This window comes from Pristiophorus japonicus, chromosome 15 (genome assembly GCF_044704955.1).
Source record: "Pristiophorus japonicus isolate sPriJap1 chromosome 15, sPriJap1.hap1, whole genome shotgun sequence".
Classification (NCBI taxonomy): Eukaryota; Metazoa; Chordata; class Chondrichthyes; family Pristiophoridae; genus Pristiophorus; species Pristiophorus japonicus.
Window position 1 is genome coordinate 124733424 of NC_091991.1, and position 25756 is coordinate 124759179.

The 25756-nt window shown below is 45.1% G+C and overlaps 1 protein-coding gene across 5 annotated transcripts in view; it reads left to right on the top strand.

Annotated features, from left to right (window-relative positions):
• The window catches only part of mettl22 (methyltransferase 22, Kin17 lysine), a 90262-nt gene that overhangs the window by 22568 nt on the left and 41938 nt on the right, over positions 1–25756 (top strand). For all 5 annotated transcript variants that reach the window (XM_070900887.1, XM_070900885.1, XM_070900889.1 and 2 more), the window contains exons 4-6: positions 1480–1520; positions 2901–3045; positions 9426–9497. In XM_070900887.1, coding sequence (XP_070756988.1) covers positions 1480–1520; positions 2901–3045; positions 9426–9497 — 258 coding nt within the window. The remainder of the gene's footprint in view (positions 1–1479; positions 1521–2900; positions 3046–9425; positions 9498–25756) is intronic.

Consider the following 25756-nt stretch of genomic DNA (forward strand, 5'->3'; position numbering starts at 1 on the left):
CATCCCTAATTGAGACGGTGGTCGTGAGCCGCCGTCTTGAACCGCTGCAGTCCGTATGGTGAAGGTACTCCCACAGTGCTATTACGAAGGGTTTTCCAGGATTTTGACCCAATGATGCTGAAGGAACGGTGAAATACTTCCAAGTCAGGCAGGTGTGTGACTTGGAGGGGAATTTGCAGGTGATGGTGTTCCCACGCTCCTGCTGCCCTTGTACTTCTAGGTAGTAGAGGTCGTGGGTTTGGGAGGTGCTGCAGTCCATCTTGTAGATTTCCTGGACCTTTTTCGTATGAACAATGCACACACTGTTAATGCATCATTACTATGGCGCATATTTGTAGCAAAATCAGGTCTTTTGTTTTAGCTACTAGAGTTACTTTGAGCATTATCACTTTGGTGGTAAAAACAGAGAGACAGACTATTATCTGAATGGTGACAGATTAGGAAAAGGGGAGGTGCAACGAGACCTGGGTGTCATGGTACATCAGTCATTGAAGGTTCGCATGCAGGTACAGCAGGCGGTTAAGAAAGCAAATGGCATGTTGGCCTTCATAGCGAGGGGATTTGAGTACAGGGGCAAGGAGGTGTTACTACAGTTGTACAGGGCCTTGGTGAGGCCACACCTGGAGTATTGTGTACAGTTTTGGTCTCCTAACTTGAAGGACATTTTTGCTATAGAGGGAGTGCAGCGAAGGTTCACCAGACTGATTCCCGGGATGGCGGGACTGACCTATCAACAAAAACTTGATCAACTGGGCTTGTATTCACTGGAGTTCAGAAGAATGAGAGGGGATCTCATAGAAATGTTTAAAATTCTGATGGGTTAGATGCAGGAAGAATGTTCCCAATGTTGGGGAAGTCCAGAACCAGGGGTCACAGTCTAAGGATAAGGGGTAAGCCATTTAGGACCAAGATGAGGCGAAACTTCTTCACCCAGAGAGTGGTGAACCTGTGGAATTCTCTACCACAGGAAGTTGTTGAGGCCAATTCACTAAATATATTCAAAAAGGAGTTCGATGTAGTCCTTGCTACTAGGGGGATCAAGGGGTATGGCGAGAAAGCAGGAATGGGGTATTGAAGTTGCATGTTCAGCCATGAACTCATTGAATGGCGGTGCAGGCTCAAAGGGCCGAATGGCCTACTCCTGCACCTATTTTCTATGTTTCTATGAAATCACTTGGGTAAGTACCAATAAATGTGAACGGTTTTCGCATTGGGATTGTATGACATTTAATTACATTTTGAAAAGTAATGTTTTGACCCACTCTAATTTTAATACAGTAATGGATAAATGCGGAAAAGGGAATTGTGGACTTCATGGACATTATGGCTGTCACATTAAAACTGAAAGTATAATTGTAATTCTTAATGAACCTATTTAATGCCTTTTCAGGTGATGTGATTAATTATGTTTTATGTTGAGTGGCATGTGAGGTTTGTCTTATCAAATACAATGTGTTGTATTATTTCCTTTTTTTATAGAACACACTATGGGTACATCACTGGAGGATGTTGGAAAGCAGGTACAATATATACATTTTGCAAAGTTGAAATTAAAGTAATGGGGCTGGATTTTCGGTTTGTTGCTGCCTCTGTTTTTGCTCCGCAGGGGCGGTAATGGCAATGGAAAGCATTTCTGGGCTGGCGGCTAGCTTCCAGCACCCCGCTGGGACATTCGGTGCTGGGTTTGCGGCAAAGTACCACCCGGGAGAGGCGAGCCGGTGTGCAATGCCCCTGGTTGCTACACCGGTTTGAAATTTGATTCACACCCAATCCGTAGCGAGCCCTAGTGGGACCGCCTGTGAAAGCTGGCAGTTCGAGTTGTACCGGCCGCCATGAGTGAAGTAATGACCCAGAAATCACGGTCAGCTGCTTCCCGTGGGCAATTGGGTAAAAAAACTTAAAGAAACGCACTTGCCTGAAGCTGCTGCGCCCATGCGAGTTCCCGGTCCTGAGCCCTCCACTGACATGCCGCGCTGCGACACGCAGTCAGGACATGCGCAGGGCTGGAGCTGCAGTCACATGGCTCTGGGCAGCCAATCAGGTAAAGTATGGACCCCCCCCCCCAAAAACACACACAACATTAATTTAAAAAAATAGAAAAAGTACACTACATATTTAACATTAATTTAAATTAGTTATTTATGTATTAAAAATATATACCGTTTTTTAAAAATTATGCTTTAAAATAAATTTAACGCAGTAGGCAGGTTTTTTAAAAATAAAATGTGTTTCTATAATTTTTTTATGTTTTAAGTGTGTTTTAAAATTCTTATGCCTGTAAAAGTAGGCTATGCACCTGCTTTTATCAGGCGCAAGAGTTTTCAGGACATCTGGGCAAGATATGGGTAAATACCGCAATCTTGCCCATGCAAATGTCCTGGATGCCGAGATACAGAAGATCTGTCAAGCTCTAGCTTGACCGATCAGAAAAGCCGTTTTCAATGCATGTGCATTGAAAACTGGCTTTTGCAATGCCTTTCCGGGTCCGTACACACTCAGTACGGACCCGGGAGGCTAGAATTTCTGTACCATTGTCAACCTGTTTATTTTTATGATTTCATGTGGATGTGGCATCAGTAAAGTATAGGAAATGTTTTTGGTGGGTATTTTTCAGTTTTATTTTCCACAGAAGCCTCTCTTGGGGCTCTCCAAGGCTACATCTTTAGCTCGGGATTTTCTGTTGCTCAGCCGGCCTCGCACCCTAACAGAGGTATGGAATTCCTCCCTTAGCACTCCGCTCCACACTTGGGGCCCAGCTGGTGAATTTTGCGGTTGGAGACGCAAACCATTTCTCGGCGTAAAATTTACCACTCCACCCGAGCTAACGCCGCAACAGACCGAATTTCCACCCCATGTTTTTTTTTAACAATAATTTTTGATTGCAATCTTCCTGTCTGCAGGTATGGCGTGGAGCTTTCCTTCTTGCTGATTACATTTTGAATAATAGCTACCTATTCCGCGGCTGCACTGTGCTGGAGCTGGGGGCAGGCACAGGAATGACCAGCATTGTCGTGGCAACTATTGCTAAGACTATTTATTGCACAGGTAGGACAGAAACCTGGTTAGATAATTGATTAACATAGATTTCTTGGTACAGAATATCCATGATTAATGTAAGTTTTGAAATTGTACTGTCGATACGTGCTTGTGTGGTGAGAAGCTGCTCTCATTAAACTGTATTATGGTGTTGGAACAAGATGTTTTCTGATTGTTTTGTGCAGCAGTGCAATTTATATTTAATTGTGCCATGATTTGTATTTAAATAAAAATACATTAAAACCATAAGATACATTGGTCGTGAAACATATATTCCAGGAGAATTAATGGGATTAAGTGGGATTAGGGGAAGTGATAAATTTAGCAAGGCGTGGTGGAGAAGCAAATGGGGCAGGCTGAACATGAGGAAAAATAAAAAATGTGAAGGAGCTAGAAACCATACAGAGCCTACATGTTACGGAAAAGACAAAAGGGATGGTGGGATGCCATTTTGGAGCGCAGGCATTGATGCAACAGGTAAACTGGCAGAATCTATGAACACAAGGAAATAATGAGTGCATCAAAATTCTGTCAACCAATGTCCAGATTCTTGAGGACAAAATTGAAAATGTGCGGTCTATAATGGCTACAATGTCTTAAGCATCGGAGAGGCCGTGACAATGAATGATTTCAGCTGCTCAGTGTCTACTATTTCCCATAGCGCAAGTCTCCTTCAGCCAGCTGCCATATCAACATAAAGCTACAAATTATTTTTGGACGGGTTTCAGGAGCAATGTGACTGCTAGTTCTAGGAAGTTAGGTGGGAAGTAACTCACGAACTCCATCACGCCTAGTGAGTATCTATAGGGAATCATTGCAAACAGGAGAGGTGCTTTGAGGATTGGAAAAGACTGAATGTAGCATCAGTTTGTAAAAAGGGGCATAAGGATAACGACAGGCAGAGAGCTTGATATCGTTGGAGTGCATCCTCAAGGAGTGAATAATGATGCACCTGGGGAGATATATGGAATACTAAGGGAGTCAGTGTAATTTTGGGGGGGGAAGCCATGCCTGAGAAATCTTGGAGTTCCTTGAAGAAATAATGAATCTAGTGGACAAAGTAAACTCTGGTGTAAATGTGTAGGTTTTAACACAGCATTTGACACACTGCACCTAGTACAGTCTCCACTACTTATTTCAGGCAGAAACCGCTGAAGGCCAGTGTTTTATTGGAAAGTAAACCAATGATTGGCTTGTATTTCCGCGGTATAGAAGGTTAAGGGGTGATGTAATCAAATTACTTTAAGATTATTAAAGGATTTAATACACAAAATAAAGAAACTATTTCCTCTGGTGGGGGGAGTCCAGATCAAGGGGCAATAACCTTAAAATTAGAGCTTAGCCATTCAGGAATGATGTCAGGAACCACTTCTTCACACAAAGACAAGTGGAAATCTGGTACTTTCTCCCCCAAAATCTGTTGAGGCTGGGGGGTCAATTGAAAATTTCAATCTGAGATTGATTTTTGTTAGGTAAGGGTATTAAGGGTTCCAGAACCAAGGCAGATAAATGCAGTTAAGATACAGATCAGCCATGATCTAATTGAATGGCAGAACAGCCTCGAGGGGATCTCCTGTTCCTTTGATATCAGCACTCCAGATTCTTGTGGCAGGGAAGTTGCTGAGAGCCGGCACGTTTTCTCTCTCGCGCTCTCTGTCTAAGGGATTTTTTGCCTAGAGTCAGCGCCGGAGCCACAGACTTTCTCTCCCGGCTGGTGCCGTAACTCATTGTTTACGGTGTGTCTCCTTGGAAACACTTTCAAGAAGGTGCCGCATTTAAAGATTCTGCTAGGCAGTTAGCTGAGATAAATACATCCAGTAAGGGCAACTTCTAAAAGAACAGGGCAGTGTGGCTAATTGGATACCTCTTTCCAAGAGCTGGCACAGGCGCAATGGTCGTCTTCCCTGCTGTAACCATTCTATAATGGGCCAAATAGTCTTCTGTGCTGTGTGACTATAATTGAGCGATGAATACCCACAGTGTGAGCAATTTTGTTTAGCAGGCAATGGCTGTAATACCGGCCATCGCATATAGCAGGCCGGTCGTGTCCACATGGACGTGCCTGTTACAAGTGGTGGGGATTGTAGTTTGACCCACAAGATTCAAATGCATTGCAATGGGAGAAGGGGAGAGCTGTTTAAGTGAATTGAAAATTGGGTGAATTGAAGAAAACAAAGGGTAGCTGCACCTAGCGTTGAATCTCCATGGACGGATGTATGGGGATCAGTGGTTATCCATGTTTAAAGTTTGCAATGTACATAAATGATTCAGAAGTTTTAAAGTTTCTTGATGGTAGCAAACTTGTGGAGGGGTTCAGATAGCATTGAACAAATGGATCGAATCTCGGTACATTTGGACAGAATAAGAAGTTAGCTGGCTCGTGGCAGATATTTTTTTAAGTTGACTAAATGTAAACAGGTGATGAGGGAAAGGGACAAGCAGAGGAATATAAGCTAAGCAGTATTCATCTACAGGACACAACACAGGACAGGAATCTGATGGTACTCTTGGATAGCTCGCTGAAATCAACAGCACAGTATAGCTGTTTCTATCACCATGCTACAACAGGGAAACATAGAAAATAGGTGCAGGAGTAGGCCATTCGGCCCTTCGAGCCTGCACTGCCATTCAATGAGTTCATGGCTGAACATGCAATTTCAGTACCCCATTCCTGCTTTCTCGCCATACCTCTTGATCTGCCTAGTAGTAAGGACTACATCTAACTCCTTTTTGAATATATTTAGTGAATTGGCCTCAACAACTTCCTGTGGTAGAGAATTCCACAGGTTCACCACTCTCTGGGTGAAGAAGTTTCTCCTCATCTCAGTCCTAAAATGGCTTACCCCTTATCCTTAGACTATGACCCCTGGTTCTGGGCTTCCCCAACATTGGGAACATTCTTCCTGCATCGAACCTGTCTAAACCCATCAGAATTTTAATCATTTCTATGAGATCCCCTCTCATTCTTCTGAACTTCAGTGAATACAAGCCCAGTTGATCCAGTCTTTCTTGATATGTCAGTCTGCTGAACTTTCACTGCACTCCCTCAATAGCAAGAATGTCCTTCCTCAAGTTAGGACTGCAAACATCGGAGACAATAAAGCAAAGGGCAACTTTGAATTTGAGGTACTAAACAAGATAATGGAAACTGAGCGTTTACACTGAAGAATGGATGCCACAACTCGGATTAAGAAGTTGCACTAGGAAGTGAGTGACCAGCAACTTCTGAAATAACCTTAAATCAACTTTTAAAAGTTAATAACATTTAAGACCTTGTAAAATGCAGTAAAAACCAACTTCCAATGTTTTACATGTGATATTTCTATAGCAAAGTGTACAAGAGGAAAGCAAGAAGAGAGCCCAAAATGTGGTGATGAGGGCATGTCTTTGAGAAAGTGGATCAGAAGCGAGAGGGATTGCGAGGGCAAAGGTTCCCTGCAAAATTAGTCAGGTGGCAACGTGGAGGAGATACTGAACACCACATTGGCAGTCTCATGACCGGTTGCACAATGCCATTAAAAAGTACAACAACCAGACCGAGACAGGCAAGGTAAGCATTCTCTGTGCTTCAATTCAGAACTTACTAAAAGTACAAAAGTTGCCTCTTTTTCTGACACACTAGATCACAATTATCCTTCTTTCAGTGTCTTAAAGTGTGGGAAGGCTAGCTGGTTTTCTGTTAGTTCAAGGCAGAATCCAAAGGCCAGTTCATCGTACAAGTCAGTTGCTGTGGGAGACAGTGTGATCAAAATGGGCAGTTAATGAATTTGACAGCTTCACTCTCCTGAAAGAAAATTCCAATGCCTAAAAAGGAACCTCTCTCTAAGCAAACCACAACGTTCTCTCTGTTTTCTCAGGGCAAGTTGCTCCATAACACGCGCACAGTCAGGAGGTGAAAACGTGTTTTTAAATGTTTTTATATTCTTGTTGCTTCCGTTCTATTGTTGCAGTGATATTTATTATTGTGGTTGTTTAATCATTTCATTAAAAGTTGTATGGAACTTTTGGTTATTTTATAATTGTTTAATACTTTTGAACAAATTTATATTTAAGCTGTTGTTACATGAAAAAATTTGCACTAGTTTTAAAACTAACCACAGTTTCTCCAATTGACTCCCTCAATACAGTGTTACCTCTGCTTCTGCTTACTTCACAGGCAGTGATGTCAACACTTCATTGTGGAATGTTTATTTACCACAGTTAACAAAATCCTGCACTATTTATAAAACTATGCACTACTTTGTTGAGTTTTCCTCATGAGAGTTTACAGATTTTTTGTTCTCCTCTGCTTTTACACTGATGCGTTTTGACTGTTGTTTTATTCACCACTGCACTGAATAAAAGTTCAATAGTTTAAGTTTCAATCTTGCCTGACCTCCTTTTGTGTTCACTGCAGGAATCATTCCACGGAGAAATTGTTCCGGACTTCCCGACTCACCTCAATTCCATTGGTGGAACTTCAGGGGGTGGAGGGGCAAGGGCTGGAGTGGTTATCATTGCCCAAACACCTGAGCCAACAGTTGTTCTCTGGCTGCTGCCGTTGTGCCTTCCTCCAGGACCCCACCACCCATGGGGCCCTGTGATATCCGGGTCATCATCCTCCAGTTCCACTGACCCCTCATCTGCCTAGTTAAGGGTCAACCCTTGCTGCAGAGCTGAAGTGTGCAGCGGATCCTCACAATCTCTGTTACTTTATTTGGGGCATACTGTAGAGCATCTCCCCTCACCACCACCTCCCACCCTGCACTCCCGACCTGTTCAGCACCAGCAGAGCGTGTTTTAAATATCCAAACTGTGCTCATTACCACTTGCCGGGTGGACACGTGTGCACAGTTGTCCCATTCCTGTGCTATGTCGTGAGTGATGTGGAAGGGTGTCATCAACCACGGCTTCAGAGGGTAGACCTTGTCTCCTACGATCCATCCCATTCCTTGTCCCTTCATGTTGAACAACTTCGGGATGATAGCATGGCAAAGAACAAAAGGGTTGTGAGCACTTGCCTGATGCTCTGTTTACATGCAGGATCCGCAGTTGGGCATTGCAGACAATTGGGACATTCAATGAATGGTGGCCATTCCTACTGATGAATGTTACAGGTTGCTCAGGTGGAATCTTCAGCAGCACGTGAGTCCCATCGATGGCCACCTGCACCCTGGGACAGCCAATAAACCTGTGGAGACTGATGGACCTGTCTGTTGTGCAGGGGTTATTCCGTATTTGGTGAGGTTGGATGCCCTGCATCCATGACCTGTTCAATGCAAGTCCTCACCGTTCCTTGGCTGATGGAGATATATCCGATGCCTGCCTGGAAGGAACCACATGCATAGAAATTAAGGGCCAGTGTCCCCTAATAGCCACTAACAAAGCTCTAAGGGCGGTAGAGTGCGGTCAAATTATGAGGACAAGTTGCCTAAACTTAATGTTTATTCCCTGGAGTTTTGAGAGGTCATCTGATTGAAGTGTTTAAGATGTTAAAGGGATTTGATGGGGTGAATACAGTGCAACTATTTCCTCTGGTAGGGGAATCAAGAACAAGGGGACATAATCTTAAAATTAGAGCTTGGTCATTCAGGAGTGAAATCAGGAAGCCCTTTTTTCCCAAAAAAGGCAGTAGAAATCTGCAGCTCTCTTCCCCCAAAAGGCTGTGGATGCTAGGACAATAGAAAGTTGCACAACTAGTTAGATAGATTTTTGTTCGGCATGGGTATCACGGTAAATGGAGTTGAGGTGCATCTCAGCCATTACCTAACTGGCTGAGCACGCTCGAGGCACCGAATGGCCTACTCCTGTTCCTAATAAGGGGTAGTAACTGGCTCTTTATGTTTTTGAGCTTAACTGCAAGATTCCATACCTAGTGATGGAAGTTCAGAACCACATCTGTGGCTGATTTTGTTAATCCGATAACTGAGCCAAGTAGGTCTGCAGTTTTTCGGGGCACTGGCTTAGAATGGGACCTGGAGGGGTTTAAACCGGTTATTGGGACTGGTATTCTTCCCACTTGACAACAGATAATCCTGCTAGCCAATGCCCGAGTAGATATTAGCTTAGTTGAACAAGCAGCTGGAACCTTATTAGTATTCTGTATTAGTAATGTTCATTATGTTAGCTCATTAAATTCCAGCAGTATGCCGGAGCACACTTGGGGGTCCCTTGACCTTGGTTTTGCCAAACTGTGCTTATGTAAGTGGGTGTGTCCCTATGGAAAGTGTACTCTCCACAGTAGGCAAACAGAAATTGATTCCTTGGACCCGAGTACTGAGTTTCCATGAGTGTTAGATTACATTTAAATTGTACTAAGCACATTTTTATCATTCTGTAATTATCATTTAAAGCCATGTACAAAAAGCTGCTTTTGAAGTATTCTGAGTATTTACATCTTGTGTTTCTAGATGTTGGTGAAGATCTGCTGAACATGTGTGAACGGAATATAATTGCAAACAAGCATATTTATGGGCCAGGAGGTAAGTTGAGGTTAATGGAGCTTTGAAATAAATATGCTCAAGTAACTGCATTTTACAAGTCACCATTCCACCTGCTTGGGAGGGTAATTTGTGAAATGGAGTTATTTCCGAAGCAACTGCTTTGGAAATAACTCCAAGAGGGATTATTGGTATAAGGCTGCACTTATACAACTGTTGCATCAGCTGTAAAGTTGTATTGTAACTCTCGTCTGGGCCCGACCTGACTGTAGAAAAGGGGGAGGGGTGCTCCCCAGTAGGGGCAGTCTGACTCCACAGTCAGGTCGTGCCTTGACTCCAGATTTACACTAACTTCCTAGCATCCATATAAAGTGAAGATTCGGCAGTTGCGATGTAAACTGCAGTTCAAAATGCTTTTCACAGTGAATACTGGCTTCATACCAACAAATATAGACTATGTATTGATACATCGCATGCTATAAAATGTTTGAAATATTGTCCCGGAAATTTCAAAAGGAAATCACATTGGGATCGAAAAAAAACATCAAACTGTCTCAGTGAAACCAGCATTGAAGTGTTTCTGCATATGTTGTTCCTAGTCCTAATACAGAGTACATTAATAGGTCTGCTGAGCAATAGAGTGGAAAGGTAATTACTTGTTTACCACAATTTGGTCATTGCAATAGATTTAAGGCTATTATCTGGGACAAGGAAAAATAGTATATTCTGTTTTTAAAAAGGGGAAAACATAAGACCTAGACCATCGTGTTTTTAATGAGGAAGTTGGATGGAGTCTAAAGACCAATTTTTTTTTTTTTTTTAAACACTCAATGAAACAAAATGTTGGCAGATTTATAACAAAGGGAAAAAGTCAATTTGCAAAAGGCCGCAAGAGGGCCCCAGAAAGTTTTTACAACTGTTCATGGTAGATGGAAGGCCAAAGAAAAGGTGGATTCATTAAAGCTGAATTAGGCTGATCAGATAAGAACATAATAATTAGGAGCAGGAGTAGGCCATTCGGCCCCTGGAGCCTGCTCCGCCATTCAATAAGATCATGGCTGATCTTCTACCTCAACTCTACTTTCCTGCACTATCCCTTGATTCCCTTAATATTTAAAAATCTATCAATCTCCATCTTGAATATACAGCCCTCTAGAGTAGAGAATTACAAAAATTCACCATCCTCTGAGTGAAGACGGTTCTCCTCATCTCGGTCCAAAATGCCGACCCCTTATTCTGAGACTGTGACCCCTGTTTCGAGACTTCCCAACCAGAGGAAACATTCTCCCTGCATCTACCCTGTCAAGCCCTGTAAGAATTTTGTATGTTTCAATGAGATCACCTCTCATTCTTCTTTTCTTCTAAACTCTAGACTTGGCTTATATTCTCTACTCAATCTCTCCTCATGGAACAATCCCCCTGTAAAGTCCTTACTCTACAGTATGAAACCACATGTGGCACATTCTGGGGACAAGGTCACTCTGTGACCTGAACTCTTTATTCACAGGACTCCAAAAACAATGACCCTGCGTGGGACCTCCCTTTTTATACCTGAGTGATCAGGTAAGGAGTGTCTCCCATAAGTTCACCCTTGTGGTCAAGATGTGCATCTATGTTGAGTGTATACAGTAATGCAGTGGTGTTCCATTATGACTTCCCCCCCCCCCCCCCCCCCCCCCACAAAGTCTTATTGGAATCATAGGTTTAGTCTTTCAGGTGGTCTACGCTCCCTCGTGGAGCGCCACAGTTGGGACTCTGGTTGTTGGACACTGACGTGAGTATCTGTCACCTGTGGTGATTCTGGCCTGTCCGGGCTGACCGTAGGGACTGTGCATTCTTCTGATTGCTCTTGTTGCTCGTTCACTGGCGGTGTGGTGAGCTCCATCTCATGGTCTTCTTCAGGTTCCTCCGTGTCGATACTGAACCCTTTTTTTACTTGGTCCAGATGCTTACAGCATATCTGACCATTGTTGAATTTTATCACGATGACCCTATTCCCCTCTGTCAATTACAGTGCCCTCAAGCCATTTGGGCCCCATGGCGTGATTGAGGACAAATACAGGATCATTTATTTCTATACATCTCCCCATCTCATTATGGTCATGGTACTCGTTTTATGACTTGCGCTTGCCCTCGATTGTCGGTCAGCACTGGGTGAATGAGGGACAACCGAGTTTTGAGTGTCCATCTCATTAGTAGCGCTGCGGGGCGGGACCCCCGTGAGCGAATGCGGTCGGGATCTATAGGCCAGCAGGAGACGCGATAAGCGGCATTGTAGGGAGGGCCCTTGAATCATGAGCATACCTTGCTTAATGATTTGGACCGCATGTTCCGCCTGACCATTGGAGGCCGGCTTGAACAGCGCAGTCCTGACGTCGTTGATGCCATTGCCCGACATAAACTCTCGAAATTCGTGGCTTGTGAAACATGAGCCATGATCACTAACCAGGCTGTCCGGCAAGCCATGAGTTGCAAAGATCGCACGTAGGCTTTCCACGGTGGATGGCGTGCATGAATTCAGAATGATGCACTTGATCCATTTAGAGTACGCATCTACCACGATAAGGAACATCTTGCCCATGAATGGGCCAGGGCCACGGGCTGAGCGGGGCCTCCCTGGAGGCATTACTCAGCTGGGCACACGTCGTGCACCTGCGAACAGTGTTCCAGGTCTGAATCAATTCCAGGCCACCAAATGTGTGACCGGGCAATGGCCTTCATCAGCACAATGCCTGGGTGCTCGCTGTGGCGTTCCCTGATGAATGCCTCCCTGCACTTCTGGGGCATAACTACCCGGCTGCCCCATAGTAGGCAGTCGGCTTGGACGGAGAGCTCATCCATCTATCTGTGGAATAGTTTGACCTCCGGGCATGCTTCGTGTGCGGGCGCCCAATCCCCAGTCAGGACACATTTCTTAATCAGGGATAGGAGGGGATCTCTGTTTGTCCAGATTTTGATCTGGCGGGCTGTGATGGGGGAGCCTGCGCTGTCAAAGGCATTGACAGCCATGACCATCTCGGCGCTTTGCTCTGTTTAGACCGTAGACACATGTAAGCGCTTCCTTCTCGACCATCCCATATCCCCATTCTGCTTGAGAGCGACCTGGAGGCGTAAGCCACAGGTTGTAGTTGACCCTCGGCATTGCCCCTGCTGCAACACGCACCCAACCCCAAAGGACGATGTATCACATGTCCGAACCAATTTTTTTCCGGGGTCGTACAGGGTCAACAACTTGTTTGGCACGAAACCTACTTTGTTCAATCAAAAGCCCGTTCCTGACAGTCCCCCAAAACCAATCACAACCCTTACGCAGGAGCACGTGTAGCAGCTCCAACAACGTGCTCAAGTTCAGCAGAAAGTTCCCGAAATAGTTCAACAGTCCCAGGAATGAACGTAACTCCGGTGTGTTGCAGGGCCTGGGTGCTCATCGAATCGCCTCTGTTTTGGATTTGGTAGGCCGAATCCCATCTGCATCAACCCTCCTGCCCAGAAACTCAACCTCAGGAGCTAAGAACAAACATTTAGACTTTTTGAGTCGCTGGCCTACCCGGTCCAGTCAGCATAGCACCTCCTCCAGGTTGTGGAGGTTTACCTCTGTGTCTCGACCCGTGATTAGGATGTCTTCCTGGAATACGATCATTCCAGGAATGGATTTAAGCAGGCTTTCCATGTTTCGTTGAAAAATCGTGGCATGCGATCAGCGGCTGAATGGGCACCTGTTATAAACGAACAATCCCTTGTGTGTATGGTGATGGTGGTCAGTAGTTTAGATTCGTCGGCCAGTTCCTGGGTCATATAGACTGAAGTGAGATACAACTTGGTGAACAGCTTGCCGCCTGCCAGCGTGGTGAAAAGGTCCTCCCCTCTTGGGAGCGGGTATTGATCTTGTCGGAACACCCGATTGATGGTGGCCTTGTAGTCGCCACAGATCCTGACAGAGCCATCCGCTTTTAGTATGGAACGATGGGGCTCACCCAGTCGCTGAATTCAACAGGCGAGATGATGCCCTCTCTCAACAGCCGGTCCAATTCGCTCTCTATCTTTTCCCGCATCACATACGCCACCGCTCTGGCTTTGTGGTGCACTGGCCTGGCGTCCAGGGTGATGTGTATCACTACTTTAGTGCCTCTGAAAGTCCCGACGCCAGGTTGGAATAGTGAATCGAATTGTTGTAGGACTTGTGAGCACGAACTTCGCTTCACAGATGACATTGCGTGAACATTTCCCCCCCCCACCCCCCCCCCCCATTTCCAATTCATTTCGGCTAACCAGCTCCTCCCCAACAGTGCGGGACCATTGCCTGGAACAATCCAAAGCGGTAGCCGATTCACTAACCCATTGTGTGTGACAGCCAACATTACACTGCCTTGCACCAGAATTATTTCTTTAGTGTAAGTCGTAAATTGTGTGTCAACACGTGCTAATTTGTGTCTACTGGCTTTAAGTGGCCATAGCTTCTCAAATTGCTGAATGCCCATGAGTGACTGGCTGGCCCCAGTGTCCAGCTCCATGCATACTGGGATACCGTTTAATAAAACCCTCATCATTGGTGGCGTTTTGGTGTATGAACTGTGAATATTCGCCACATGTACCCGCTGAACCTCGGCGTCCATCGATTTGCCCCAAAGGTCATCCTGCCTCACAGAACCCTCTTCTGGTCCATCCGCCTCAAAAATTAGTCTGGTTGCAGATTTCCTGCACATTCGAGCTAAGTGGCCACTAAGATTGCAGTTTCTGCAGACAAAACTGTTGAAATCTGCAAGATCTAGCTGAGTGTTTTCCCCCACACCTCCAGCATGAGTTAAAGTTTCCATTGTTGGGAACAAAGGGGTTATGGCCAGGCATTCCACGCTGACTGTCCTTTTGACTGCTCTTAAGTGCCCTATTAGTGGGTATCAGTGGCCCTATCCCGGGCCGCATTGTCCACTGTGATGGCGTGAATGTCTGTTCAGCCTGCCATTGTCTCTGTTGAAGTCCTGCTCTGGGGTCTATTGCTTCGGACTGCCCCTGCCTGCCTGCGGGGCTCTGAGTCACATTGATGATGTTGACTCCCTGATCCATCACCGCGTTTAGAGGCAGAATTCCGCGCGTATATTATTTTCGTCTCTTCCTCCCCTGCCATGAAAGTTTGAACCATCAACGCCGCCGCTTCCAAGGTCAAATCCTTGGTCTCAATTAGTTTGCGGAAAATTCCCACATGACTGATGCCCTCGATAAAGAAGTCCCTTAGCATCTCCCCTCTGCAGAAGTCTGTGAACATAGAGGATAGCCAAACACCAGAGGTCCACTACAAAATCTGGTATGCTCTGTCCTTCATGACGTTGGTGGGTGTAGAATCTTTGTCGGGCCATATGTATGCTACTCGCTGGTTTGAGGTGCCCCCCCCCAATCAATTTGCTAAGTGCTTCAAAGGTTTTGTCCGCTGGCTTTTCGGGTGCTAGTAAGTCCTTCATGAACGCGCAAGTCTTTGGTCCGCAGTTGGTCAAGAGATGAGCCCTTCGCTTGTCGGCTGCTGCATCCCCCAGCCATTCTTTCGTAACGAAGCTTTGCTGAAGCCTCTCGACAAAATCCTCTCAGTCTTCCCCAACACAGTACTGTTCCTCTGTGCTACCGGTGGCCATTCTCGTGGATCGTGAATTCCCGTTTCTCATCGCCAATGTAAAGTCTTTACTCTACAGTATGAAACAACACTAGGCACATTCTGGGGACAAGGTCATTGTGACCTGAACTCTTTATTCACAGGACTCCAAAGACTGACCCTGCGTAGGACCTCCCATTTTATACCTGAGTGATCAGGTAAGGAGTATCTCCCACAAGTTCACCCCTTGTAGTCAAGGTGTGCATCTAGGTTGAGTGTATACAGTAATACAGTGGTGTTACATTGTGGTTACATACATGACACCCCCATCCCAGGAATCAGTCTAGTGAACCTTTGTTGCTCTCCCTCAATGGCAAGTGTAATGAATAGATTATTTGTATAATTTTTCACAAGGAAGGACTGTAGATAAATTCCAGTGATAGTAAGTCCAATGAAATGATAGACAACAAATATAAAAGTTAGTAAAGAATAGGTTATACAGAAGTTAGAAAGATAAAATATCAACAAGGCTACTAAGCCAGATTCTAGAATACCAAAGGATGTAAAGGAAGAAATTGCTATAGTTGATCATTTTCACAGTTTGATAAATACTGGAGTAGTGCCTGAGGACTGGATAATAGCAAATACAGTTCCAATTTTCAAATATGGAGTCAATCATTAAAGTTATAATTACAGGCCTTTTAGCAGGCTCTTTCATCGATTGATTGGAATCGTACAGCGTGCTGTAAAGGAATAACTAAAGAACACAATTATTAAAGGCAACAGTCAAAATGGTTTTAAAAGTCATAGATCTATTGTAGATAACTAAATTAGTGAGAGGCCATGGAACATGATTTCTGTGCTACTGAGACCATGGGTTTAAGTAACTAATATAGGTTGTAACATTAAAATTATATATTTTGTGTTTTACTGTATTATCTTGGGAGAGTACGAGTGAGGATGAAACTTCACAGAACTTCATCTTAGAAGCTTTATCTTATTTAGTTACTTCAGGATATTAAGATGGGTACATTCATACCTGAGAGAATGCATGTAGTCTGACGCAGGAATAGATTGAATAGCCCTGAAATTTGATGTTGCACCTTTTTTTTTTTAACAAACTTAAAACATGCCACAAAGCATCAAATATGGCAGGCGGACGTGTGCATTCTGAGCCGAAAGTGCATTGCCCACCATATTGGTAGAGGCATCAAAAGAGGGATGCGGGCATTATGCTCTTTGCATATGGAAGTAAAGCGAATGAAACCTGTTTGATGACCCATTTACCAAATGAATTTGGCCTAAACGCTGTCGTTCTACATGCAGCCTAACCAGTTGTTATGAATGCAATAAAGGTACACACTGAGTACTGCTTAACTGAACAAGGTACACCCTTGGCTCTGCTTTATTATGGCCCAAAATGCCTGATTCTCAAAATGGCTGACCTTTTATACCAGAGCAGCACCATCTGCGTGCTGTACAGTGGCCTCCAACAATGACACCATCTGGTAGCTACAAACATCATGTACATGGGGGATGGGGGGGGTATCCTCCTCTGAGATCTTATCACAGTCTTTCACAGGTTGAGATGGTCCGGTGCTTTATGACCTTGGCCATGACCGTACTAGCGATCCATTTGGGACCCTGGCCATAATTCAACACATATACAGGATCATTCACAGAAATCTCGCATGACAGAGTTGCGCAATCATGGTACCCTTGTTGACTCTGTCTTCTGTATTCAGCATGATTACTTAAATCCGGGTGTACAAGAGATAACTTGGTCTTAAGACCTCTTCGAGTTCAGCAGGTGAGACCCCTGTGAGCGTGTGGGATCTTGTCCTGTAACTCAGCAGTATGCAAGACAAGCGGGTCTGCCGTAACCCTTGGGTTACTCTCCTCATGCTTTGCTTGATAATTTGTACTACACGTTCTGTTTGCCCATTGGACGCAGGCTTGAACAGTGCTGACCTTGCATGTTTTATGCCGTTAAGTTTTACAAACTTCTGAAACTGTTGACTGGTGAAGCACGACCCATTGTCGCTCACCACTATGTCAGGCAGACCATGTGTCGCGAACATGACATTGAGATTCTCTGGTTACTGTTGGCGTACTGGCTGACATGATTATGCATTCTATCCACTTCGAATAAGCATCCACCACCATTAAAAACATCTTGCCCAAGAAGAGACCTGCAAAATCTACATGGATCCTGGACCAAGGTTTAGATGGCCATGACCACAGACTCATGGCGATTCCGCTGGTGCTTTGCTGAGCTTCATGCAGGTGTTGCACTGATGCATGCATGCTTCCAGCTCAGAATCAATTCCTGGCCACCATACGTGGGACCTGGCGATGGCCTTCATCATCCCTATACCAGGATGTGTGCTGTGTAACTCACACACAAACTTTTCTCTTTCCTCATAGAAACATAGAAAATAGGTGCAGGAGTAGGCCATTCGGCCCTTTGAGCCTGCACCACCATTCAATGAATTCATGGCTGAACATGCACCTTCAGTACCCCATTCCTGCTTTCTCGCCATACCCCTTGATCCCCCTAGTAGTAAGGACTACATCTAACTCCTTTTTGAATATATTTAGTGAATTGGTCTCAACAACTTTCTGTGGTAGAGAATTCCACAGGTTCACCACTCTCTGGGTGAAGAAGTTTCTCCTCATCTCGGTCCTAAATGGCTTACCCCTTATCCTTAGACTGTGACCCCTGGTTCTGGACTTCCCCAACATTAATAAGAACATAAGAATTAGGAACAGGAGTGGGCCATCTAGCCCCTCGAGCCTGCTCCGCCACCCAACAAGATCACGGCTGATCTGGCTGTGGACTCAGCTCCACTTACCCGCCCGCTCCCCATAACCCTTAATTCCCTTATTGGTTAAAAATCTTATCTATCTGTGATTTGAATATATTCAACGAGCTAGCCTCAACTGCTTCCTTGGGCAGAGAATTCCACAGATTTAAATTGGCTCCCCCATATTTTGAGGCTGTGCCCCCTAGTTCTAGTCTCCCCGACCAGTGAAAACAACCTTTCTGCCTCTATCCTGTCTGTCCCCTTCATTATTTTAAATGTTTCTTAAAGATCACCCCTCATCCTTCTGAACTCCAGCAAGTAAAGACCCAGTCTACTCAATCTATCATGATAAGGTAGCCCCCCTCATCTCCGGAATCAGCCTAGTGAATCATCTCTGTACCCCTTCCAAAGCTAGTATATCCTTCCTTAAGTAAGGTGACCAAAACTGCATGCAGTACTCCAGGTGCAGCCCCACCAATACCCTGTACAGTTGCAGCAGGACCTCCCTGCTTTTGCACTCCATCCCTCGCAATGAAGGCCAACATTCCATTCGCCTTCCTGATTACCTGCTGCACCTGCAAACTAACTTTTTGGGATTCATGCACAAGGACCCCCAGGTCCCCCTGCACTGCAGCATGTTGTAATTTCTCCCCATTCAAATAATATTCCCTTTTTTTACTGTTTTTTTTTCCAAGGTGGATGACCTCACATGTTCCGACATTGTATTCCATCTGCCAAACCTTAGCCCATTCGCTTAACCTATCTAAATCTCTTTGCAGCCTCTCTGTGTCCTCTATACAACCTGCTTTCCCACTAATCTTTGTGTCATCTGCAAATTTTGTTACACTACACTCCGTCCCCTATTCCAGGTCATCTATGTATATTGTAAACAGTTGTGGTCCCAGCACCGATCCCTGTGGCACACCACTAACCACCGATTTCTAACCCGAAAAGGACCCATTTATCCCGACTCTCTGCTTTCTGTTCGCCAGCCAATTCTCGATACATGCTAATACATTTCCTCTGACTCCGCGTACCTTTCTTGGGCATTACAACATGATTGCCTCACAATATGAAATCTGCTTGAATAGGCAGTTCGTCCTTGCAACGAATGTACAGTTTGGCATCCTCTCCCATTTGCTTGGGTATGGCAGTCCAATCCCCTTTGAGGATGCAACCCTTTACCACCGATTTTTAATATCGAGACCTGACTGGTCCAGGTCTTAACTTGTTGAGCCGTGACCGAGGTACCTTCACTCTCAAAAGCATCCATAATTAGCATTAAATCTGTCGGTTGTGGCGTTTCCACCTCCAGTGTGGGCAACGGCAACCGGCTCAAAGCATCAGCACAATTCTCTATGCCAGGTTTGTGGCGAATGACATAATCATAGGTAGATAATGTCAGCGCCCACCTTTTGGATGCGGGATGAAGTGTTGTTATTGATACCTTTGCTCTCGGAAAACAACAAAATGAGCGGCTTGTGATTGGCCTCTAATTCAAACCTCAGACCGAACAGGTATTGATGCATCTTTTTAACACCATATACACACACGCTAAAGCTTCTTTTTCTACCATACTGTAGACTCTGCTTTAGACAAACTTTTGGATGCATGCGCAACAGGTTGAAGTTTCCCCGACTCATTGGCTTGTTGTAACACGCAACCAATTCCATATGACAATGCGTCACAGGCTAAAACTAAATATTTACATGGGTCATCGTGTACCAGCAGCTTGTTCGAGCAAAGCAGATTGGTGGCTTTCTCAAGCTCTGTCATGCAATGTGCCCCACACCCAGTTGTTGCCTTTTCTCAATAGCATGTGCAGTGGTTCAAGTAAGGTGCTCAATTTAGGTAGGAAGTTACCAAAGTAGTTTAGTAGACCCAGGAACGAACGCAGTTCCGTCACGTTCTGCAGCTTGGGTGCATTCTTGATGGCTTTGGTTTTCGCATCAGCAGGTCTGATGCCATCAGCGGCGATTTTCCTCCAGAGGAATTCGACCTCTGTTGCCATGAAGACGCACTTCGAGATTTAAGTCTGAGTCCCACTCTGTCCAAACCCAGTAGAACCTCTTCCAGATTGTTCAGATGTTCCTTGGAGTCACAACCGGTGATCAGGATGTCATCTTGGAACACGATGGTTCTGGGAACGGACTTCAGTAGACTTTCCATATTCCTCTGGAATATTGCTGCAGCCGAGCGAATTTCAAACGGACACCTGTGGTAAATAAACAGTCCTTTGTGCATGTTAATGCACATAAATCTCTTTGACGTCTCGACCAACTCCTGCATCATGTCGGCCGACGTCCAGTCCAGTTTTGTTAATGACTTCCCTCCTAGCGTTGCAAACCAGTCATCAGCCTTCAGTAACTGGTACTGATCTCGTTTCGAAACCCTGTTGATCGTAGCTTTGTAGTCTCCACAGATTCTGACTGTGCCATCACTTTTTAAGCACAAGAACAATGGGGCTGGCCCATTCATTAAATTCAACCAGTGATATGATCACTTCACGCTGGAGTCTGTCCAGTTCAATTTCGACCTTCTCCCTCATATACGGCACTGCCCGAGCTTTATGATGGACGAGTCTTGCACCTGAGTCCACGTGAAGTTGCCGATACCCGGTTCGACCAGCGAGGGGAACTTGCTCAATACTTGGGCACATGTATCTTCCTCCGACAACAACACCTTTATGTCTTTCCAGTCGCATCTGATTTTCTCCAACCAGCTCCTGCTGAACAGCGTTGAGTCATTGCCTGGAACAATCCACAGCAATAACTCGTGAACCACACAGTTATATGACACATTAATTTGTGCACTGCCAATCACCTTTATCGGTTCTTTGGTGTATGTGCACAGCTTGGCGTTAACAGGGCTCAGCCTGAGCCTCAGTCTTAGTATCCCACAGCTTATTAAATGCCCTCTCGTTCATGATCAATTGACTCGCCCCTGTGTCCAGTTCCATCGATATCGGTATCCCGTTAAACTTTACATTAATCAAAATTGGTTTATTCTTGGTCCATACACTTCCTCCTCTGGCATCTCGGATTGCGTATCCCGATCCGCGCAAGTCTGACTTTCATCCTTCACGTGGTGTGTCGCAGCTCGCTTGCTCATCTGTGGACACTTGCACTGGAGATGCCCCACTCTCAGACAGCCTTTGCAACTATGTTGCTTAAATCGGCACTGCTGGTGCCGATGATTTTCCCCCCCAATGCCAACACGGAGAAGTCGGATACATTCCCGCTGGCGGACTTTGGGCAGCCACAGGTTTCGCGAACGTAGTCAGATAGGCCCTGCCATGTGCCGCTCTGCCAAACACCGAATCAGTCGCATTTACAGTACTTGCCGAGGTTCGGTTCTTCACCGTTATTTGCTTTAAACTCCTGTCCGTCATTATAAATTGAGCGATCTGGGTGGCCCTTTTTAAATTCAACTCCTCCACTGCCAGAAGTTTGCGCAGGATCACCTCGTGGTTGATACCCGATAACTAAGAAGTCCCGCAGCATGTCCGCCAACACTGTCCCAAACTTGCACAGTCCTGTTAGACATCTCGGGATGGCAACAAATTCAGCCACGCTCTGGCCCTCCAATCGAACATGTGTCTCGAGATGATGCCGTCATCTGGCTTGAGGTGCTCCCGTACCAATGTACACAACTCCTCGTACATTTTCTCTGTTGGATCACTAAGCCGGAGTAGATTCTTTATCAGACTGTAGATCTTTGAACTGCACACAGTGAGGAACACAGCCCGGCGCCGATCTGCATCGTCGACTCCCTTCATTTTGTTGGCCACGAAGTACTGGTTCAAACGGCTCTCAAAGTCTTCCCAATCTTCTCCCTCCACGAATCACTCTAAAAATCCAATTGTGCTCATTTTGCAAACAAAGGTTCTTGCATTCTCGTTGCCAAATGTTAAGTATGCAATAAAGGTACAAACTGAGTATTGTTTAACTGAACAAGGTACAACCTTGGCTCTGCTTTATTTCGGCCCAAAATGCCTGATTCTCAAAATGGTTGGCCTTTTATACCAGAGCAGCACCATGTGCATGCTGCTAAGTGGACTCCAACAATGACACCATCTGGTGGCTACAAACAGCATGTACATACATGACAACAGTGGTCCTTAATGGAACTGCTGCAGACTGCCAACCATAAGGTAAACATTTTAAAAATACTTAACAGAATGCAGGAGTGCTCCTCCCAACTTCATATGGCCCTCGAACCTGCTCCTCCAGTCAATAAGATCGTGGCTGATCTGATCTTGGCCCCAACTTGACTTTCCTGCCTGTTCCCCATAACCTTTGACTCCCCTATATAGTTCAAGAATCTGTCTATCTCAGCCTTGAATATATTCAAAGACTCAGCCTCCACCGTTCTCGGGTAGAGAATTCCAAAGATTCACGACCCTCTGCAAGAAGAAATTCCTCCACCTCTCCGTTTTAAATGGGCGACCCCTTATTCCAAAACTATGCCCCCTAGTTCTAGATTCCCCCACGAGGGGAAACATCCTCTCTGCATCTACCCTGTCGAGCCCTCACAGAATCTTGTGTTTCAACAAGATCACCTCTCATTCTTTTAAACTTCAAATGAGTATATGCCAAATTTGCTCAACCTTTCTTCAAAAGACAACCCCTTCATCTCAGGAATCAATCTAGAACTTTCTCTGAACTGCCTCCAATGCAAGTATATCCCTTCTTAAATCAGGAGACCAAAACTGTACGCAATACTCTGTGTGGTCTCCCCAGCGCCCTGTACAGTTGTAGCAAGACTTCCCTACTTTTATACTCCATCCCCCTTGCAATAAAGGTGAACATTACATTTGCCTTCCTAATTACTTGTACCTATATGCTAACTTTTTGTGTTTCATGTACAAGGACCTCCAGATCCCTTTGTATCGCAGCATTCTGTTGTGTCTCTCTCCCCATTTAAATAATATTTTGCTTTTCTATTAGAACATCAGAAATAGGAGTAGGCCATACGGCCCCTCGAGCCTGCTCTGCCATTTAATACGGTCATGGCTGATCCGATCATGGACTCTGGTCCATTTCCCTGCCCTCTCCCCATAACCCCTTATTCCCTTATCTGTTAAGAAACTGTCTATCTCTGTCTTAAATTTAAGGCAATGACCCAGCTTCCAAAGCTTTCTGAAGCAGAGAATTCCACAGATTTATAACCCTCTGAGAAGAAATTCCTCCTCATCTCAGTTTTAAATGGGCAGCCTCTTATTCTAAGACTATGCCCTCAAGCTCTAGTCTCCCCTATCAGTGGATCCTTGTCAAGCCCCCTCATAATCTTATACGTTTCTTAAATATGGAAACCAAAACTGTACGCAGTATTCCAGGTGTGGCCTCACCAATACCCTGTATAACTGTAGCAAGACTTCCCTGCTTTTATACTCCATCCCCTTTACAATAAAGGCCAAGATTCCATTGGCCTTCCTGATCACTTGCTGTAACTGAATACTAACCTTTTGTGTTTCATGTACAAGAACCCCCAGATCCCTCTGTACTTACAGCATTTTGTAGTCTCTCCCCATTTAAATAGTAATTTGCTGCTGTATTTTTCCTACCAAAGTGGATAACCTCACACTTTCCCACATTATGGCCCGAAGCTTCCACATGATTTGCTCCTGATTTTTAGGAGCAACTGGTGTAGAACGGCGTATCTTAGAAATTGGAATTCTCCACATTTAGTTTTCTGCAGTTCTAGTCGGGTAGAACAGTTTCACTTTGGAACAGAATTTTTTTTTCAAAAGGGGGCGTGTCCGGCCACTGACGCCTGATTTCAAAGTTTCCACAGTGAAAACGTACTCCAAACTAACTTAGAATGGAGTAAGTGAAGATTTTTGTACGCTTGAAAAAAACCTTGTCTACACTTTAAAAAATCAGGCGCAGGTTACAAATTAGGCGTAGGGAACGAGGTAGGGGGGGAAGGGAAGTCATTAAATTCTACAATTAATCCTTAGTTATACTTATACAAATATTATACAAATAAATCCAACCTGAATAAAAATTTATAAGCAAAGAAAAGATTAAATAAACCATGTTCCTACCTATATGAAAGTGCTTCAGGCAGGCCTTTCTGGCAGCGGTGTGGCGTCAGTGTCTCGACGGCAGCGGCAGGCAGCAAGCAGCCTTCGAGCTGAGCTGCAGTGCTTGAGGCAGGCCTTCATTCCCCGCGAAGATGCAGCACCCGGACGGACTTGAGGCCATTCGACCATGGGATTGCAGCGGCGTCAGTGGCTGGCCGGGAGCCGAAGAATGAACACAGGACACACACAGCTGCAGATTTAAAATTCTTTAGGCCGTTCGGCCACGCTTATGGGGCGGCGTCAGTGGCTTGAAGGCAGCCGAAGAATCAGGAGCGGACGTGAGGCCATTCGGCCATGGGATTGCAGCGGCGTCCGTGACTGGCCGGGAGCCGAAGAAAGAACAGCAACAGTCTTCGAGCTGTGAGGGGGACTGACTGAGGCCATTTGGACAGGGAGAGGCAGCCACATCGGCATCTTTATATTTAAATTTGCAGAATGGGTGCTGCATTGTCACCACCACATATTATGCAATGGTTTGCTTCCTCGTGCAAGAAATTCTTTGTTCTTGGTGGACGTTGATCCATTGCAAAGTTGAATTGGCATTCTTATTTCTCCAAACACACAGTCCTTAATTTGCAGGCACCGGTTCTGCAAGTTTAGCAGTGAAAAGCTGAACTCACTGATTTCAGCAGGTGATTTATTCAGCAGTGCACTCCCTCACACACAGAAATATCAAGAAAATTAAAATACAAGCCTTTGCAGGGGTCCAAGAAACAAATCTTCACTTTTTCTGCAGCACTTTTAAAAATGGCCGAGTGCCAATGTTTACTTCAGACTGCGCCAACGCTCCAACGCGCACGCGCAGGGTTGCCGGCACCAAGCAGCCTCATTTCAATTGTACCCGCCCCCTCCTACTTACAAAATCGGCGCGAGTGGTAGGCTCTGCCCCCTGTGCGCCGTGCCAAGCAGACATCGAGCTCCAAGGAGCTCGAGAATACCGCATTTTTTTTCCGGCGCCATTTTCGGCAAAACAGGCGCCCAGCTCTGAGGTGCGCCTTTTTCGCCGTGTGTGGAAACTAGGGGCCTATACTCCATCTACCAAATATTTGCCCACTCATTGAGCCTATCTATATCCCTTTGTAGATTCTTTGTGTCTTCCTCACAACTTGCTTTCCCACCTATCTTTGTATCATTAGCAAATTTGGCTATGTTACACTAGGTCCCTTCATCCAAGTCATTAATATAAATTGTAAATAGTTGAAGCCCCAGCACTGATCTCTGTAGCACCCCACTAGTTACAGTTTGTCAACCTGAAAATGACCCATTTATCCCGACTCTGTTTTCTGTTAGTTAGCAAATCCTCTATCCACACTAATATATTATCTCCAACCCCTTGAGCTCTTACCTTTTTGTGTGGCACTTTATCGACTTGCTTTCTGGAAATCCAAATACATGGCATCTACTGGTTCCCTTTTATTCGCTCTGTTCATTACATCCTCAAAGACCTGCAGCAAATTTGTCAAGCATGGCTTCCCTTTCATAAAACCATACTGACTGCTTGACTGCATTATGATTTTCCAAATGTCCTGCTACTACTTCCTTAATGATGGACTCCAGCATTTTCCCAATGATGGATATTAAGCTAACTGGTCTATAGTTTCCTGCTTTCCGTCTCTCTCCTTTCTTAAATAGGGGCGTTACATTTGCGGTTTTCCAGTCCACTGGGACCTCTCTAGAATCCAGGGAATTTTGGTAGATTACAACCAGTGCATCCACTATCTGCAGCCACTTCTTTTAAGACCCTAGGATGCAGGCCATTAGGTCCAGGGGATTTGTCCATCTTTAGTCCCATTCGTTTGCCTAGTACTTTATCTCTAATCTGCCAAAT